General features: G+C 40.9%; 1 protein-coding gene across 1 annotated transcript; it reads right to left on the bottom strand.

Moving 5' to 3' along the window:
- Positions 1-41: 41 nt before the first annotated feature.
- Positions 42-19274, bottom strand: castor1 (cytosolic arginine sensor for mTORC1 subunit 1). Its single transcript, XM_037099330.1, has 9 exons — positions 18915-19274; positions 12814-12884; positions 9110-9303; positions 8419-8554; positions 6410-6533; positions 5799-5915; positions 5349-5431; positions 3564-3658; positions 42-1072 (listed from the first exon to the last, which is right to left on the bottom strand). Exons 1-9 carry the CDS (start codon positions 19025-19027, stop codon positions 1001-1003), a joined length of 1005 nt encoding a protein of 334 aa, XP_036955225.1. The 5' UTR covers positions 19028-19274; the 3' UTR covers positions 42-1000.
- Positions 19275-20745: the final 1471 nt, after the last annotated feature.

Here is a 20745-nt window from a genome sequence, read left to right as displayed (position 1 = left end):
TTGCTGATGAATTTAACTTGTGCCAAGAAGTCAACAGAGAGTACCTATTCTCAGTGGTCTTTATTGAATGAAGCAGCAAAAATTACAAACGTTTACAGAATAATTTTTTACTTCAAATTTTACAAAATGTAGTTGTACCAAAGAAAACATCTAAGTGACGTTACCTAAAGTAAAAGTTTATTGTGCAAATAACAAAAAAGTAAGACATAGTGTTATTGACCTTGGGTAATACTATGGTTAAGAAATAATGACCTCTTAAAAACAACACTCACCAAGCCTACTGTCCTGCTTGACAGCATTTGTAGTAGTTTAAATATATAAGTACTACCAGCGCATTTATTTCAAACCAAAAACGAGTGAGCCCCATTGTCAAAAAAACAGAAATTCTCATTTCACTTTTGCATGAAAATAAGATCGACATTCTCCGAACTGCCCTTCATTTCAAGCTTCACTCTTTTAGTTTCACAAAAAAGGGAAACTGCTATTCTTGCAAATGGCCTTTGATTTAAAAAAAAAAAAAAAAATGTTTTAGACTCATGGCATTATGATATGAACTTTGCCGGAAGACTAAGTTTTGTGTTTAAGTTGTGTAAAATGCATGTTTCATCTGAACAGCTCAACTTCAGACCAAACCTTGAGAGTTCATGTATGTTCATCTGTCTGATTTTGTGCTTGTGCAAATGTGTGTGTCTGTGTTTAGGACTGACTGTGCATTTTGATGTGCATGTGTGAGCCTGTAAGCCTCCTGCGGTTCAGTGCATCCTGCCTTAGAAGAGGAAAGACAGGAGGCCTCACAGACAAACTGCATGTGCACACCGTAGAGAAGCGCTTCTGGTGGTCATGGCAAGTTCGTAGGAGTTAATACTGCTGGCGATGCAGTGCTAGTCTAGGCACGGGGTTAGCCTCTCTTCCTGCTGGCCTGCCACCCCTGGCTACCGAAGCTGGAGTGAGGGGTGGCACATTGATCCAGGATCATCCAGCTCAGACAGGGCTTCAGGAATCAACTCGTGGCTGGTTCTTTCCTCTGATGCTGGAGCATGTCCGTCACACTAACTATGTCCTCCTCAGGGACCTAGAAAATATTAGAGCAAAGTTTTGCAGTGAGAAAATTGTGCATGGAACTTTTCAAATGCCAAAATATATACAAAGAATCCTTATTATAAACAAGTGGAAAAAGATGTGTAAACTTAGATGAATAGACTGAGACAAGGCTTCGCATTTCAAGATCCCAACCAAGGTTTCTTTCATTTTTCATTTCCCAGTCGAAATGTTTTTTCAGGATTTTTTTTCCCTTGTCAAATCTGGGTCTTTGAAACCCTGTGATTTGATTGTGATTAGGGACCGAATTGTCACATGAATGTCATTACACTTTTTGGATCTATCACATGCAGTGCTTCCACTGAAATACATTGGTATTAACTGGAATCTCCCCTAGACTTTGTTCAAGATAAAACTATTCTGACTAATTCACTGAAATATGAGACAAAATGTGACCTCCCTGTCACCCCATATGCACATGTTCTTTCACATGTTCTAGTGACGTGGCTTCGCTCTACAGGCAGAAAACCATTTCTGTTATTCTAACTACTAAGTCCAGAGCTTTCTAAAGGACTTTATAAGAAGACGGTTGCATAGGATAAACATAGTTATGATATGAGACAACATGAGAAACATCAGGAGCAGTTTGGGGTTCAGTATCTTGCTCAAGGACACTTCCACATGCAGATCATGAGAATCAAACCAGCTACCTTCTGATAACAAGACGCTGGAAAATGTCATTGTGTTACTTTTTTTGTGAAAGTACCACTAGCAATCCCTCCAATATCGTCAAAAAATATCGAGGTGTATTAAATATATTGCGGTACAGCCTAAAAAAAAATATTACTTTAACACCACAACACCCTGCAAACAGTGGACTTTCAAATCTGAAAGTCGTATTTCAATGTTCTTAAAGTGTTTGACAGTTTTCTCTATAGTGTTGAAGATTTGAACTATATCTACCAAAGTGTCAAAGTCTAATTGCTAAGGCAATGCAGAAATTATCCCCCTGATTGCATTTATTTACAAGTGATTTCTCCGAAGTGGATGAGTGGCAGACACTCTGATGTCACAGCTAGTTCAGTTTTTATCAATGGAATTAGTTATTATTAGGTTGGACTGTGGTTAACACTAATTCCACCTCCTGTTTACAAAGTTCCGGTAAGTATAGAGTTTCATGTCAGTGACAAAGAGTGATGACAACTTCCTCTTACTAAGACACCTTATGGTTAAGCTCAATGACATGTCAGATTGTGTAATACAGCTATAAACGTGTCTTTAGCATTCATTTTGAAAACATTCTGAGGAGCCAGTGAATACACCCGGAATACCCAAAGATTCAACATCATCACAAGGCCCACCCTTTATTCACCTTTGACCAATTAAAAAGCTTGACTATCCAAGACCAGACGCTTGTGTGAATACTCTGCATAGTGATGCAAACCGGTGGGAGCAGAAGAGCAGAAAGATACAGGATTTCCACTAATGCAGCAACAGAAGACACATAATGCAATTCATCATTGGTGCGCCAAGATTTTATAATTGACTCTACTCCAACAAAACTGAAGAAAAGTCTTCACGCTGACCCACAAATGTACAGAAACGGCAAAACAGAAACCACAACACAGTTGCACACAGTGTTATCGTTTGAAAGAAAGCATCGGCCTTCTCCACTGTTAATTGACTGCGGAAGGATGATTATAAATAATGCATCCATCTCTCTCTCATTGATGTGGGAGGGAATTTTAATTTTGCTGATTGACTCGCTGTCTGATTTTCTGTGATAAGTTTCTGAGTAATGACCCTGATAAACTTTTTCTTGTAAGTTTTAGATAAATCACCGACTCAATCTAGATAATTCAGTTAGCAGGAGATGCTGACTAAGACAGACAGATGTGGCCAACGCAACCGCTGTGTGATAAAAGGGAAGACAAAAGCAATATTGAGGAAACCATGCATCAACTGTACGGAGTTTCAGAATAAATTTACAGGACATACTAGGGGTTAGTTTAAGTGTTTCTTGCTGAAAAAGATTTCAGCATTATGCTATGCATTAAAAACTCTCAAAATGTTTTAATATTGAGGACAAATGTATCTCTTTCTGTACTGGTTCAGTCAAGTTCAGACTCCAGACAGGTAGAAAGGGTCAAAATGACTTAGGTAGATAAAAGCTTTTTATTTCTTAACTGTCAATGAAAAAAATGCAGATCCAAAAATATAATTTTTCAAACCTGACAGACAAACTTAGATCGTTAGAAAAAACACCCTCAAACTAATTTTGAACCACCTGCCTTGAGCATACCTCTTGATACAACCTCACAGGAATGCTGTTTAATGTTACATATGCTTGTTCTTTATCTACCTACATCTCCCACATCTAAAAACACCCACCAAACCTGAAATCCTCAAATATCTGAGCTAAAAGTAATCATCACTTGCGTCACAAATGTATTCAGTTTTAGGTTTTGGCTTCTATGACAGCAACGGTGGAGTCCTAACTAATGACGTGAAGATGCTGGACTCACCAGAGCGTGGTCAAAGCTGAAGGTGCTTATGTAATAGGCAGAGATGTCGCTGTCAGCCAGAGGCTGAGAAATCTGGGCAACTATACCACACTCATCTGAAAGAACATGGAGAGAGTGAAGCAGAAAGACAATTGTATTAGTGTCACAAACATGATTTCTGACTGGAATAGGGAGTTGATGGTTTTGTGTGGTTTTTTGTTGGCTGTTTGTTGTTTGTGTCATTGTTGTGTTATATCTTTGTGTCTTGTAATAATCTCTTTTCCATATGTGACATGTGAGTGTATGTTTGAGACCACCTTGAAAGCAATTTGATACATCACAGAGTTTATCCTGGGAAAAAGTCTTATCAAGCCAGATTTAAGATCCTTAATTGCATAAAAAATATTATTATTATTATTATCATCATCATCATTATTATTTTTTTACAATTGTTACCACTTCGAGTATTCTGTATTATTTTAATCATTCTGTCAAGATTTACTACACACTGCAAGTAGGAAATAAGGTCACTGAATAACATGACAACATAACTCACGGTGGTCACATTCACGTATGTTTAACAAAAACTTCCCAGTCCCTTACATATCATTACATATAATTACATATCATTGCATATACAATGCAACAAACAAAATAATAATTAATTTATTAGTCACAGGATGTACGTGCATACACACACACACACACACATACACACACACATTTAAAATCACATTTTCATCATCTACGCTGCCCACAATTACTAAGGTGACACACTGACAAATTCATACATATACCATGTGAGTCACATAAAACAGTGATAAAAGCTAGCCATTTTAATCTCCTATTGAAAGAAACTATTTTTCTTTGCATCCAAAATGATAAAGATGTTGTAACTGTGGATTCATGGTGGTGCCAATTAGTTCAGCCCAATCCCAATGTCCCCCCCTCGGGCCTTAAGCCCTGAGCCCTTTGGGACGAACATGACATCACTCAGAAAGACTTTCACTGAGAGAGTCTGCAAGGGGCTAAAATGGTACAATAGGAACAGGACAGCACTTTGTGGCATTTTTTTATATTATGTTTTAAATACACAGCCTTCTAATAAAAACAAAAACAGGGAGACAACAGCAACACGAATAGAAACAAAACCAGAGGTTTCAGGGCGAGAAGTTCCATAATGTTTCAAAACAGATTACTTTTATGTTGTTGTGGGTTTTGTTGTTAGTGATTTAAAACAGAATTAGTTCTTGGAGAAAATGTCAGATGTTGTGTTTTGAAAGATTCCATCTGTGAATTAAAAACATTTTTGGTTGTCCCCTGGTAACCCACGGTAACCCTGTGTTAGCTGGTAACTGTGGGTAATTCCCTCAGGCAAAGTCCGCAGAAATGCGAGAGAGCGGCCAGAAAGGCTCAGAATGTCCCTGAGAGAGCCCTCAATCGCCTCACAGTTTGACAGCGGGACAGCCCGAAACCCTTGTAAAGTTACCGGGAATGCGCCACAAAGTCTGTGAGTGTGCATATTGGGATTGGGCCTGAGATAATTCTATATGCACTGAGAGACCATGGAATGGACATCATTAACTTGCTCTGTGTGATAGGTATGCAGACGTTGTTTAGATTATTCAAACATTTGGTCGGATTTGGACCACTTGTACAACCTAAAGATTTGGAATCTGAGTCATGGCACCAGTCAGACACCAAATTAACTTGATTAATCCTGACAGGGGAAGCAGTACCAGAAGCAATGGTTATAGAGTAAATTAATATTTTTTGTATGATATATCAAAAAGGGAGTTGCCTTACCAAAGCCCAGCGGCTGTCCCCCTATACGAACCATCCTCCACAGCTCCCCAGAGGAACTGGTGAAGAGAAGATCAGCGGGAAACCTAGAGCACAAAGATAAGGGACGTATTTTGTATTCCACGTATTTCAAAGCCATTTCAAAGATGGACGGGGGAAAACCCTCCTCTAGCAAATGCCAGATAAATGCTTGCAAAGACTGATACTGTGACATCACAACCCCTACAAAACAATGAAAAAACAGGGCAACATGAAGTGGAGTAAATTAAGAACTGTATTAAAAAGTGTCATTATAGAACTTCTATGGTTCAGAAATGATCAGGACTGGGGTCAGCTGTACTTGACAAGTATTTTACTACCTTTATTAACCCCGATGCAACTTTCACTTAATTTGCTGACAGCGTGCAAATCATGCCACTAAAACAGCTGGATGCAAAGGTGGAGTGGCCTTACTGTCTCTGAGCCTCGGTGTCCATCACCAGTGAGATGTAGCCATCAATGAGGGAGAAGGAGAAGAACTTGATACAGTCCAAGTCCTGGCTGGGGGACGACTGTGCGTCCTCTTTAGGACTAGAGAGGAGGAGAAACACTCGATGAGACAAACATTCTTTTATATATATATTATATTATATATATCTATATCTATATATCTATAAATAGATAAATATATATATCTATAAATAGATAAATATATATATCTATATATCTATATATATCTATATCTATATCTATATCTATCTATATCTATATCTATATCTATATCTATATATATATATATATATATATATTCTAAAACTTAAGAGACAAACAAAAAAAAGCATTGTATGAAATTGTGCCTGCACAATAATCCTCTGTATTTACTATATCTCATTTATCAAATGCGTCTCATTTCAAAGTTTGCAGAAATCATATCAGCGCTCACTGAACTGATGTGAAATAACTGCATGTCTTAACTGCCATGTTTAATGTCAAAGTTGCATAAACCATTAGCCTGTGAGCTGCTGTCTAGTTTGAATCATGTGGTGCCACCTTGTGCTGTTAAGAGGAATTGCAGTGAATTGCACCTGTTGGAGTAAAAGAGGACGTCGATGAGCGTGGTGGCGATGGACGGCAGTGTGTCCGGGTCAAGAGACATGACACAGAATTGGTTCTGTGGGATCAGCACCGGGTGGACTGTGGGCTGGATGGCTGGAAAAGATTGGACAGTGTTAGTTTGCAGTCTCCAACAGAGGTACTGTGCACTTTCTGTAATACCACATCTTTCTTATATTTGCCATCACATAAAAAAAAAAAAAATCACATTTTTGTTTTAAAATATCTTGCCATTTCCTGACATTTTAACCCATCAAACAGTTCCACAAATTCCTAGTTTTAAAAAGCTTTGGGGGGAGCATTTTGAGTTCTTCTCCTAGATAGACATAAAATCATGACTTCAGTGTTTGTTTGGTCCACATTTGTTAACATTCTGGCACCATTAAAAGTGAATTAGAATTTCCTGTTTCACTTGACTAGTTTGATACAGAAGAAATGTAAAAAAAATGTTTGTATAATATAATGTACTCTGAGTGGATGTGTGTTTAGATGTATTTACTTTATGAAATATGTTACATGATTTGATCTGTCCTTACCATAGTGATCACATTAAAGACCGATTTAGTGGTGAGAAACCAATAACTCGCCTCCATCTCTGCTCATGTCTGCCAAGATGCAATTAGGTCACTACTGTGCCTACAGTTTGTCAGGACATTCTGCATTCTACAAAACAAAACAGTTGTGGCTGAAAAGATTCCAATCCAGTCTAACAGCTTGTCGAACAAAACACACGTTCTTCTTATATTTTGAGACAAAGACGACATCTTAGAGATGCAAAGATATGAAAGATTGTGAGAGGGTTGACACATTTTTTTCTGTGTTCTACCCTCACTGCACAGCATGTCCTGTAATTTATGGTCCTTCCTGTAAAGGGAACAGTAACTCAATGCAGTTCCTTTATGTTCGACCCAGCCTGTTTGCATTGTTTCGTTATATAATGTCATATACTGGGATGTCTGTTCAAGTCAAACATGACTTTGTTCGGCACTCTTGATTCTGCAACTTAAAAGCAAACCGAACCATGACGTTTACCCAAGTGCTAGTATTCGACAAGCTGGAAATGAGACTCAGCCCTCTGATGAGCTGGTGTACTGCAATTGGCTCCAGATAACGGATGGACGGAGGGATGGATGGATGGATGGATGGATGGAATGAGACTCAACAATCAACAATCTCTCTCCAGAAAATTGCTTTAATATCCCATGAATAATTTTTTTGCGTATTTATTCCTTTTGGGCTACGGTTGACCCATTAGCAATTCAAGCTTGACCGTTTACTACTTCAAGCAATGTCCACAGCTTGATCGGACATCAATGTCTATTTTAGAAAATGTAGATGCTCTGTGTGTTGAACTGGATTTCTAAAAGGAAAGGAGAAGCTTACCTGATGCCTATTTAAACGTTTAAATTGGCTTATGCACAGTTATTTGTTTGTAAAGGGGTTTATCAAACAGCTTTCATTTTACAGCACGTTCGTGTTTGAACCATAAAAGTGCAAATATAACTTCCTTTAGTTCAATTACAGACGTGCAGAAATGTTACTCTGACCTCAGCAGGGAGAGTACCAAATTGACTTCTACTGAAATGTGACTCACACCCTTTCTCAGTCATGACATCAACATACCGGTGTAGCGCACAGAGGTTTCATCATCTGTGTGTGACAAGTTTCTCAAGACTGGTCTTCTAACAAGCTGTTTTTACACTCATACTCTTACTTTTTTTATTAGTAATTACTACAACGTCTCTACTTGAGTTACTCCTTCAGTCCAAGAGAAAAACCAATGATGTATTGTTCACTCACATGTCTCTCCAGTGATCTGTGACCATGCTTTAAGATCACCTCATATGCATTTGAAGTAATTACACTTTGCACAGAGAACCTGAGGGTGGTGCTAGAGGATCTGCACTCAGTCCTCCGGGATGAGCTCAGTTTATACCCGGGAGGTGAGGTAATTCATCCTAGACAGGACCGTGACCTTTACCTTCTTTGCCGTTCTTCTGGAGGCCGTTGGACACATCCAGACAATGCATGGGGACAGACTCTCCTCCCACCTCCTTGTAAATATTGAACTCCTCCTCCAGAGTGCTGATGACTACAGACAGGTCTTTCTCTTTCACCTACACAACACAGATTTGAAAGAGAAATATCGATGGTTTTAGAGCTCATCGTTTGATTACAGGCTACAAAGAGTTCATTAGCAGGATATCTGTATATGTGGTGTCATTTCAGGGTACAGCAGTGACTCACTTTGAGGGGATACTCAAGCTCACCCAGCGTGTCAACCATTAATATACTTGCTGACTAAACGTCTGTCAAGGTGTTATCTATTTTTGCCCACTTAACACTTTCGCATGTAATACATCAACTAACTTTCCAGTGCGCTCAGCTCTGTCGGGAGCCAGTTCTTCCTTGACTGCAAAACTGGCGAGTGGACAAAAAGCAGACACCGTGGCTCCTTTTGTCTGGCAGAGCTCAGTGGGGGGAAAGGCTGCACTGCCAGATAAGAGGTGAGGAGTTCTTACACATTGAGAGAGTTTGAAAAATTGCCCCAGGCGTCTCTGAATGAAACAGTGAACAGCAGAGACAGCCTCTTTCTCTATGTGGAATAAAGTGGAGCAAAAATACCCCCCCGCCCAAAAAGAAAAAAAGAGGCTAAACTAGATAGGACTCACCAGGATAAAATCGGTCTGATAAGTGGATAGCATGAAGACGGAGACGTGCTGCTGGGCCAGAGGGGCGATGACCGACTTGGCGATCTTGGTCACACCCACTGCTTGAGAGCTGCTGGAGGCGTTGCCGTTGGAGACCACATTGAGCGGCAGCCAGATGGAGCCCTCTACCTTGAGATGCTCTGAGGGCTGGAGCTCTGAGTGAGGTCAAGAATCACTGAGTCAGTGGGCATAAGAACACTCTGCATGACTTTATGATGAGGGTATTATAGTGAACATTCCCAGTTAGGAGTGAACTGCAAAAGCTTTTTTGTTTTTAGACATCACAGTAACTCTTTTGACAGCTTTTCAGTGACTTCATTTCACTGTGCAGCATGGCCGAAAGACACGTTAAAAAAAAGGGTGCAATATGTTAAATTTAGCTACCTGTCGAATACTTAAAACAAACAGGGGGCAGCATATTAGTAGAGTAAACGCTAATTCCTGCTATATGTAGCTGTATGTACCTTAGTTAATATCTCTGCAACACAATAACTTTAACTTCTTCTCATTCTATTGATAATTTAAGTACACTTTTGAATGTTTTCAAATAAAATTGCACATATTGCACCTTACAATGCTTGCCTATACAATCATTTAGATGCCGCCGATGCTGTTTTAAAGGGGCATTCCACCCCATAGTTGCGTGTTTGACTTCAGATCAGACCTGTCAAATATTTGAGAGAACACGTGCATCTTAAACTGGGGTCGTGCAGTTTCAAAGAGGACAGCATTTGTAATACAGGGGAGGGTTGATGAAACAGCGACCGAGTTGCTCAGTGAGAAATGTAGGATGCATTATTTTTGGAACTTGACCCATAGGAGGGACTAAAAATGTCTCGGCCTTTGTGCCGCCCTTTTTGACAATTATTTTTTCAATCGGTCTCTTGCAGGTCCCCAAATCTCGCAATTCGACTGAACCTGAGGTAACAAGACAGATTAACACCATCTCCTTTACTTTGCAACACTGGTTTTAACATACTTGGGAAAACAAACCACAAAAATAAGGGTGTAACTGCAACACAAATGAAAAGAATTCCAATATCAAATACAAGCTCCCCTGAGGTAAGGCTCACGCTGCAGATGCAAACCTCCCCAAATTGTGTGATTCACACAGTATTGAGTACTTCTGAAACTGTTAAACATCATAGCTTGAAAGGAGCCTAACCAGCAGCACCAGGAGTACAGTTTCATGTATATTTAAAAAAAAAACACAAAAAAACACAAAAAAAAGAAAAGAAAAAATGACTGAAAACTATTCTAAACTGCACCAGTGAAGAGGAACAGCAGTCACATTGCTACAATGATAACAACAGTCATTTGCTAAGTTTTCAACGCCTGCAACAACATCACAAATTTGCCAGCGCTCATGCATCTTTATGTTCGTGAACGTGTGAACTCTGTGGCAGCTTTAAGTAACAACTTCCGCTTGTTTTGCTGCTCAGTCTAATGCACACACACTTCCTCTCCCCCACCTCTTCTCTCTTCCTTCACCCCTACTATTTAAACCACATGTTGACACAAGTACAACTTTTAGCCAAGAGAGACCAACAACACCTATAACACCGCAACATACTTGGCTATAAAGTGTCATCTGATACCAACCATTAATGCTCTTGGGCGCACAGATCCACGGAAGAGTTGAACAGGGTTAACCCTCAGGCTGTGACAAATCAAGACTCTGAGCCTAAATGGAAAAGCAGGATATTTCAATCTTCGTTCTGAAACAAGACTTGAGTGAAAGCTGGAGGCTACATGGGAAACAGGTGTCTATCCAGGAAGTGAACAAGAGGCTAAAAGAAAGGGATACTGGAGATGTGCACAGCAACCTTTAACAAGTGCCACTTGAATAACAGGTCTTAACTATCAATCACTAAAAGGGTTCTCACTCTTCATGCACTGCCAAATTGTTTAAGAGAGTGAAGAACTTCTGAATGCTTTGTATGCTTGAAATGCAACTTTATTGAAAGCCCTAAAAACCTTCAGATGTGGCACACATTCATCGGACTAAAAAACATAACCAAATGTCTGTCTACCTCCTGCACTTAACACTGCTTTTCCCTTCTTCTTTACTCCCCTTCAAAGAGCCACTGTTCTGGTTGGCGTAATTTGTCACAGGCGGCCCCTTGTGGCTTCACTACACCAGCTTTCCCCTCTTAAAATAGGCACTTAGAAGGAGAGCAAAGGAGACAAGGAGAGAAACAGAGCACCCGGAGGCGATATATGCCTTTAACGAATACATCTGTGTAAAAGGACCAGACACAAAAAATGGCAGCCTGACAGAAAGTTATACTGTTGACTATGTCTTAAGGGAGTGGTGAGAGAGGAGGTTGCAAAACACTGAGAGACACTTTACTGTGACTCTATCCATTATCTTTTGATTAGTCTGCTTAGGAAATTGCTAAAACTGCCTGACCTGCTGTCAGACAACATGCAAATGTACCACTTTAAGTCAGATGTCAGCAAGATCCATTAAGTATTCCCTGAGAAGTTAATGAAAATGTTGGAAAAGGCCCTATCCCACAGTGTTAAAAAAAACACCAAACGATGGTGACAAAGGATTTCTGGATCCATCAAAAGTTAACAGGCTCAATTCTGGGCTGAGACCTGCAATCCTCCATCCAAGTTTTGTGGAAATCTGTTCAGCAGTCTCTCATGTAAACCTGATGACATATAAACCAAACAACCAAACAACCAATATACAGACACGGGTGAAAACCTAACCGCCTTGGCAAAGGTAATACACTTATTGTAAAAAAGAACAACCCAAAACTGGTAGGAGTTATTCTTTTTTGTTCAAAATTTGACTTTAATCTGAGAAATTCAACTATACTTTTCCGTTCAAATGCGTTGAAGTTGTGACAAATTATTTAATTAAGGTATTTACTTCAAGTGCAGCTTTAACTTATGACCCCAAACAGTGCATCTTAAAACTTTTTTAAGCTGTCAAGACTTATTTTTGCAGAGAATTTGGGTCATGTACAGCTCTGTTTGCCTAGATTGTGTGGCCGTATACACCCATCCTACCTCGAGAGGACTGTGTGAGGGAAACAAAGAAGGAAGGAAGTAACATTAGACTGTTAAAACAAAAAGTGCCATGCTGCAGCACAATTCAAGCCCAGATATTATTTATGAGCTACCATGTTTTAAGATTACTGGCGCATTAATACAGAGAGTGACACAATTTGTTGGCGTAGAAGACAAAAAAAATAAAAAATACTGAATCTTAGGATAAACATTTGCCTTTTCTCTGTTAAAAGGGCAGTGCAGCAATTTCAATATAGTTGGGGCACTAGTGAAAAAATACTGCAAATTGATGCAGAAAGAAAAGATTGATCCTACATGTCTTATGCGATGCCCACGCCGAGGTAACATTGGTGAAATTATTAGAGTCACTTGTGGATGCAAAATTGGTGGAGCTCCCCCTTTAAGTTTCCAAACTCAAAGTTGGAAGTAGCTTCCCTAAATGTCTGTTGGGTTGACGTTCATCAGAACATATTCTGCGTCATCTTCTGTCCGTACGTGGCACATTCATTTCATGTATCCTAGCTGCCAAACATGATACTTCAGAAATGTTGTGTACTCCATGGTGTCGTATACAACCGGGACAAGAGCGGTCAGAGAGTGGGAGGACAAATCTGAGATAAGTGTGCACAAGGGTGCTTTACCTTTGAATCCTTCCTCGTCGAGGACAACTGTGTAGTTCTCTGGCGTCTCCGTCAGACTGAAAAACTTACACCTGAAATGAGATAGGAAGCGCAGATGGAGACCGACAAGTGGTTGGAAAGTGAGGAAAACAAAGGAGAGAAGAAGGAGAATGGGCGTTAGAAAACAGTCTTGCTTATTTGTACCCAACAAAAGTTTCAGGTTCTCAGGATGACAGTCGGATGGGGTTCTCCGAAATTCACATCGATTCCAGGAGTGGCTGTCACTCTATTAGTGCTAGCCCGAGCTCAGTATTATGCCTGCCTCACTCCTTTGTCTTCAGCAAATGATGGGGAACAAACCAAACTGGGCCACTGCTTTAGTTAGCAACTGCTGCGTTCAAGGAAAGACCAGGCAACACACTCTGAATGTGATCATATGCGAGTTTCAGAATTAACGTTCTTGTATATGCATCTGCTGTAAAAGTCAAGTTTATAACTTGCTGAAATGTCTCTGCCACCAATTCTCAATCTTTGAAAGTTTCTCTCGCTGCCTTCTCCTCTTCTATAAAAAGATACACTTTGGTTAAATATTTGAAAAGATTGTGCCACTGTGCTAACTGATACAGCGCACTGGGGTAAAACATTTACAAAGAGAAGACAGAAAAAAAAAAACAGCTTGCATAAAGGTGTTGTTGTTTTGGATCTCATAACTGCTTGCACACAAGACTGAATGTTTAAATTCTTTGATAACAGTTGGCTTTTATCTCTCCAGTTCTGGTCTTTGGGTCTTCATCAGGCTCTGGGCCAAAAGCATTTGCTTGCAAAGGTTTGTTGCTTGGTCTGGCCTCAGTGTTCAGTTTTACTCAATGTTGCCTTTATGAAAGAAAGAAAAACTAAAAAAAAAAAGGCAAATAGATCCAGTTCTACATCCCAACAAATATCATTGCTATGTGTAACCGCAAAAAAAGGGAGACTGTGGTCAAATTGTAGGCAGGAGAGAACTGATTACTGCATAACTGAGGAGTTGGACTTGCTTTGTAGCCTCTAGTTCAGTTGGATATTAATGGCAACCTTGACAGTCCAGACTATAGGCTTTCTATACACTCTAAACTCAAACTCCTGTTTTGGATTTTCTGACTTTCTCGGGAAGATTTTCTACCAGTGTCAAGACTGGTGCTGAAAAGCAGTTTAGTCACCAGGATATACCAAAACCAGATATTTTCAATGGAAAGTCATGTCCATGTTTTTTGTGCCCACATAAACTGTTTTTCATGGGAAGGCAGACCATCTCCAGCTGTCTTTACTGAAACAGGTGGTTTAGGCCAAACCAAGACGATTTCCTAACACTAATGAGTGTTTTTTGGGCGTTAACCTCACCCGAAGCGTCATGTCAAGTGAAGAATTTTTAAAAATGAACTAAAGTGAGGGTAAAGTTGCAACATAAAAAAAAAAAAACTTCTGTTCTGCTCTTGCTGGCTTAGCTTAACATACAGACCACAAGCTGCGCTAGACATACACCAAAACAAATCAATCCCTTTGTTACTATGTTCTTACCAATTTTATTTTTTGAATCCTGGAAAAAAAGGAAGTGCTACATATTCCTGTTTTCTTTAAACATCTCACTGAGATACACCTTCCTCTTCCTATGCATATCAGTCAGCTGAGGCTATTACAGTAGAGGCCTGAGTGAGACAGCCAAACTCCCGCGTCAGCAAAAAGTAATCCCTGCAATGAGATGGGACAATCACCCCACAGAGAGACAAAAAGAGAACACTGTAACACTAACTATCAGCTGTGCTAGAGAGCTGAGCCAGCCCATTGTGTTATAATAACCCCCTTATTTCCTGTTGACCCTTTACCTTCCCCATCTCGCAGTTTCCTGCAGGTTGCGTGAGCCAAGCATCCATCCTGCAAGCGAGAAATGATCCGAGTGTCGGGCTTTATCACATGTGATGTGCTTTTAGAGAAGATAATGAAGGCTCTGATATTACACCTGTAAGGCAGCTAAACCCCAGCAACGTACTGGTTGTGAGTTGTCCAGCAGCTCAAGGCCAGTCCATCTGTGTGACAACTGTGCTCGTTTGGTTTCCTGTTTGTGAGGTACAGCTAAGAAGGATGAGATGTCTCACCTAAGCTCCATTACAGCCCACTGGCAAGCACTCTGGGAAATCACTCAGTCTAAGTGAGGTTGCTTTTACCTACAATAAGTATTGTTATTTATCAGTGAAAAGCATACTGCCCTTCCTCGATCTACCTTCAACATCAACACATAACTGAGGAAATAAAGGCTGAGGACAAGTAGAGCCCAAAGGATGCACAAAGTTTCAACAGGAATAGGTAGTGTGTAGTGTTGTCCGACTCTGGCATTAATCATTCGTGGTCAGACAGGGCTGATCATGATGAAAGTGCCTTTTCATCAGCAACTACAAGCAAACTACAAAGTGCAACTGTGGACGCAAGGTAGTGCAAGTTAACCTGTCCAAACGAGTGCCACTGCTCAGGAGGTGAAGTGTCAGAGAGCAGAGGTCAGACTCAACTCAGAGAGCACAGATGAAAGCGAATAAGCAAAGTTGAAAGAACAAGTGGATAAGCTGTTACGTTTCAATCGGCGAAAGAGGAATAACAGAAAACTGTGTGGGCTTGGGAGGATGGGTTATATGCGGCGAAGCCAAGCACAGGAGGGAAAGCTACCAACGTTACACAAAACGTGCAATTTGTAGAAAGTTGATTTTTGAGTTTCACTCCTAACTAATGACGCTTTAAGTTCAAACACTGACTCCAGTTTTTCCCTCCACAGATCTGGCCACAGACTGAGAATGCTGAAAGTCGGATTGCTTGTTTTATAAAAAGGTATAGAAATGGTCGTAACACAACCCACTGATGTTGGGAGGAGCGGCCAGGCATCCGACCAGCAATGGAAAAACCATAACATTTCTTCCTCTTAACCCTCCCATTACTCTGAAAAAGTGTAATTATCAAGAAAAAAAAAAAAACAGACGTCCACCAGCACTCCCCTTTAAATGACAATGACTCAACACATAAATTGATCTCACAAAAAGTCTGATAGATTAAGGATGAGTCATTTATCAATGCACCGCTGAACATTTGGAAGTTTTAGCTTCACTAATATGAAATTAAGCTGTATCTATTCTTCTCCTTCAGTTTTGGACTGCTGGAACGTGAGACGGGCAACTGCCCCTCCTTTGCACATTGCATGGACTCCATGATTAATCAACTAATCAAACATGTTTGCCCAGCACTCTGTATTAGGGCCACATAGTCTGTGTATGATCAACGGTGGTAATGACAAAAACAAGCTCCTTTTAGTGAAGCATGAAGTCACACGAAAAGGAGAGGTAAAATAAACCAATGAGAAGAGGAAGCAACAGGTAGCGAGGGAGCGGCCAAGTGGGGAAGATGAAAACCAAGCACACAAGAGCCCAGACTTTGATCCAGCTGCACAAACCGACGGGTGGTGGGGTCTCTGCATCTGACGCTCCAGCTGAGGAAACATGATAAGAGTGAAGCAAACTGGATGTTGTTGACGTGGGAGGAGCTAGCCTTGAGCTATCTCAGCCTCATCGCCAGTGGACAACCAAAGTGATCTGCTACGATCGTTGCTTCCTTAAAAAAAACAACAAAAAAAAAAAAACTGATCTACAGCTTTCTCACGAGCTCCTCTTTTTGCAGAACAATGGGGATGTTTTTTTTTCATAGAAATCCCTTCTTGTTATTGGAGGGGGGCCGCCTTGTGTAAACACGGGGGAGCGAGAGCCCCGACCATGACAGATCAGTGAAGCAGACAAGTGGAAAACTCCCCACTGGGTTTCTGGCTCAGCTGAGGCATTGTCCCAACCCATGCTCTCGTTAGCGAGCCGCCGAAGAGAAGAAAGGAGGACTGTGTGGAGCCTGCGGGGCTGCATGCACGATACAGTAAGGCTGATACACTAGGCTGATACCGGGCAGCCGAGGACAGTGTAAGAATAAAAAATAAAAAACCTCACCATTTGCAATCCCATGATTCACATTTTTACACCCATCATGAGAGGATTCATTCACATCTGTCTGTGTTTACATTCATCCACGTTTTGCAAGAATGGGAGAAGTTGCACACACACACACACACTCCAAAAACTGTGGTATTCTCCTGTCTTTAAATGTCCTAACTGTCCTCACCGTCAAGTCATGAATCATTAATAACGGGTTAGATCTCCAAGACAGGCAAAGTGTTTGTCTGCTTTCTTCCAGTGCACCACAGGTGTCGTAACGACTCAGTTGTGTTGGATGATGTTTGAGGAAAAGGCCCTCTTACAATTTGGGATATGGCTGGCCCCTAAAAGTGATTACCTCTTTAAAATTCAGCTCAGGACTGCTTTCAAATCACTTTGTGCGCATTCTCCGGGAGTTCTTCTCTAATGAATAGCAGGGGCCTGAAAGAGGGAGATGGCTAAAACCGACCGCAGCAATCAGGCTTGTTTTTGCTCCACGATTGTTTTGAGTTGCCATGAACTCAGTTCTTCACCACTCCCCAATCTGCATTGTCTATAGTTTGACCAGAGGAAGAAAAAAAAAAAAAAAAAAAGTCGAAACAACCCTGCAACAAAAAAATAACAGGAAAAACAAGGCAAAAAATACATCCACGCCACAGTACGGTGACATAACTCCAAAGCAAGCTCAACAAAATGCTGAAAAGCAGACAGGCCTGCTAATCCAAGGAAGTGCAGCCTGCATGCTTTTTTTTTCTGGCTCATTCTGGGCTCAGGCTGCTTTTGTTTTTTAACCGACACCGAATGCTTAACAGAGCACGCTGAGTTGAAAAATGTAGGCTCATACTTTTGAAAATAAATTACGTCCCGACTGAGACTGGACGCAGTTCTTGAACGTTTTGAATAACTCATCACAAACCTGTTGTGCTTAGGAATACTGATGCAATAACAGCGCATGTCTGTATTACTCACAGTGACTAGTTCTTAACTAAGCACGCTACAGCAGTTCATAATGTTTTGCAATTCACCATGACACAGTGTGTCTGGTTTGGACATGTCAAAGCCCACTGTATCGCCTGATACTCTGTGACAAATGACTGCCAGTGGATGCAGCTAGGCGTGAAAAGACGTGTGTGAAGTGTTTGGCAAATACACACATCTCACTGCCAGTTGACAAGAAATGGACAACAAGTGGTTTTTTACAGTATCATGATCCCTCACGCAGGCGTATACTAGTCCTGTCGCCTTGTGACCTGATTATTAAAAGGACTGTTCTATTGCTGATAATCACTGGATGCTTTCAATGAGCAAAATCCTCTGGGACAGTGTGGTATCTACACCTCAGATGTCACGAAAGGTGGTAAGAGGAAGAAAATCTTCCCTGACACTTGCCTACAACTTTGTTTGTAACTTAGCTGAGCAAACTGCCCCGGCCCATGTCACTGGCAGCTTGGAGGCAGATGCTGAGCTCATCTCCTGGCCGTGCATATGTGGGGCAGCCCGAGCAATAAACAATTACATAACAATGAGAGGATATCCAGGGATTAACTGAAAACTGGTGCCAATGCCAATATGAGATCCGGACAACTTGCAATGCTTGGATGCTGGGTTTGGGTAAAGGAGGTCAAGGGTCGAGAAACAAGGTCCACACCAAAATACAGTGGTGGGGCAGTGCATGGTTTATTTATTTATTTATTTATTGTAGAGGCTTGAAGCAGAAGTCATGCATGGAAAATAAATTACACATTAACACGTTGCAGTGTACTGTGTTGATAAAACTGCTTCAGATTTCTCTGCAAAAAGGAACCTAAGGGATGAGCTCTACCTCCATTGTGGGAATAAATACTTAATTATACTGTCTGATGTTTTCCAAACGTTAAATATCTGTCACACACTGCTGTAATTACCTACAGCTACGTGCAACTGCAGTATGTCATTTTTTTTTTTAAAGAATAGAGGCAGATCAGGACATGCACTGACAAAATAGCCCTAACAATGGCACGGCCACCCCCAGTGAACGCAAAGGCGCTGTAGGTTACCTCACACACATCCGTGCTAGATTACCAGGCTCACACAAACACACACACACACAGGAGCGACACACACCGTCTGACCCGGATCAGCGGGTCTTCTTACCGTGTCCTGTTCCGGAGGAATATCAGTTTAATCAGGGGGTGTGTGAAATTCACCAGCCCATTCTTGGATATGCTGGTGACCCGGAGCCTGTGGTCCAGTATGTGCAAGTCCATGTTGTCGGTTGCGAGCAGAGCAGTCTCCCGTCTGTGTGTGTGTGTGTGTGCATGCGGCGAGAGAAAACGCCTGGACTAGCTGAGTGCTATCATTCAAAATGTTAAATACAGGCCTGGGTGATGGGCATTGACGACGAACGCAACCACCACGTCCCGCTGGGTTCGGCACACAAGGCGAAAAACATCCGACGCAACCCGACTCCACCACCGCTCAACTACTGTATATTCAAATAAAGGGACAGCCCCACGAAGACACGCCCCCTCCTCTTAAAGGTACAGGCACATGCTTTAAAGCGTCTCGCACGTGTGGAGTGTGGTCAAGTGTGAGAGGGTGACAAGAAAACTCAAGTTCCGCCCCAGCGATTTTTGGCCTCAAAATTAAAGTATCGAAAGTCCAAAGTATCAGTAGCATGTGGACGTCTGTGTCCATTTGGACGGAGGATGTTTTTCATGGTTTTGAGCTTGAGGGAAATCTTAAATTAAGTGACATTTTAGGAACCAAATATCAAAAATGCACAAAAAACTGAAATATAAAAAGGACAAGCTGTGGTTCAAGAGAGTTGTGTGAAAGTCTCTGCTTGTTTCCCATCATAGGGAGCTGACTGGTTGACCCCCTGGGACCCTATTTCGGAAAATCATTGTATGGTAGTGAATGGAGAAAGGCAAATATTTATTTGATCCCACCTGAATTGTGCCATGAACTACACATATGATGTTTGTCAATGTAGCGGATGTTTTTTCAAGGCAAGGCAGTTGCAGAAAAATACCATCAAGTTTGAGTGAAACCACTCAGTGAACGACATCATCTCGCCCAGCATCAACATGGCTGCCAACTCCGCATAGAAAAGGTACAGAAAAAGATGAAAGTCACAGTAATTCCGCAGTTATGTGAAAGGTTCAAGTTACGTGTTTTGCCGACCTTTCAACACAATGATGTCACCAATGCCACTGTTGGCTGTGTTGTCTTTATAATCACATATTTTCCCAATCTCACAAATTGCGTCATCGTATGTATATGTATATCATATATGTGATTCATGACACAATTCAAGTGGGATAGAAAAAGCGAATTGTAAGGGACATGCCTTTGGCTCTCTGTTGCACCTGGCAAAGAAATAGTCCGGCTCACAACCCCTGTAAAACAGGAAGCATTGTTTCAACATTTGTTTTTTGTAAGAATTAAACGACTGATTATGTGATTATTGACCTTTCAGATGCTGGTAGACAACTAACCTAAAGACAGAGACGTCGTTGTTCCAGTCTTTTATGCCAAGCTCAACTAACCAGCTGCTGGCTGTAGCTTCACATTAACCGGACAGATATAAGCGTGGTATAGATCTTGTCATCTAACTCTGTGTAAGAAAGCGAACAAGCAAAGTTTGCAAAATGTCAGACTATTCCTGTGACGCTACAACATCACACTATACAAGTGACCCTTGTTGCTTGTGATCCCTTAATATGAAGAAACATCCACTTATGGCTCCTCATCATTAGAATATTCTAAACCTATTCAGGATTTAACAAAGTTTTAGAGAACAACCCCCATGAACAACCCCCATGAATCATCTCCTGAACCATTGAGAGAGTGCAGACTCTCAAGCTAGGAAATTGAGTATATTACATTTTGGAACAATAGTTTGGAGAAGACACTTTACCGTCATATATATATATATATATATATATATATATATATATATATATATATATATATATATATA

The sequence above is a fragment of the Acanthopagrus latus genome, chromosome 5 (genome assembly GCF_904848185.1).
Source record: "Acanthopagrus latus isolate v.2019 chromosome 5, fAcaLat1.1, whole genome shotgun sequence".
NCBI classification, from domain to species: domain Eukaryota; kingdom Metazoa; phylum Chordata; class Actinopteri; order Spariformes; family Sparidae; genus Acanthopagrus; species Acanthopagrus latus.
This window is presented reverse-complemented; position numbering and strand designations above follow the sequence as displayed.

Bases quoted from the DNA above. Each gene is read 5' to 3' on its own strand.
- castor1 (XM_037099330.1), bottom strand. From the start codon at position 19,027: ATGGACTTGCACATACTGGACCACAGGCTCCGGGTCACCAGCATATCC. The intron at 9,304-12,813 runs GTAAAGCACCCT...GACCTCACTCAG, and splicing joins CGACGAGGAAGGATTCAAAG to AGCTCCAGCCCTCAGAGCAT. The intron at 1,073-3,563 runs GTGAGTCCAGCA...AATATTTTCTAG, and splicing joins TCAGCTTTGACCACGCTCTG to GTCCCTGAGGAGGACATAGT.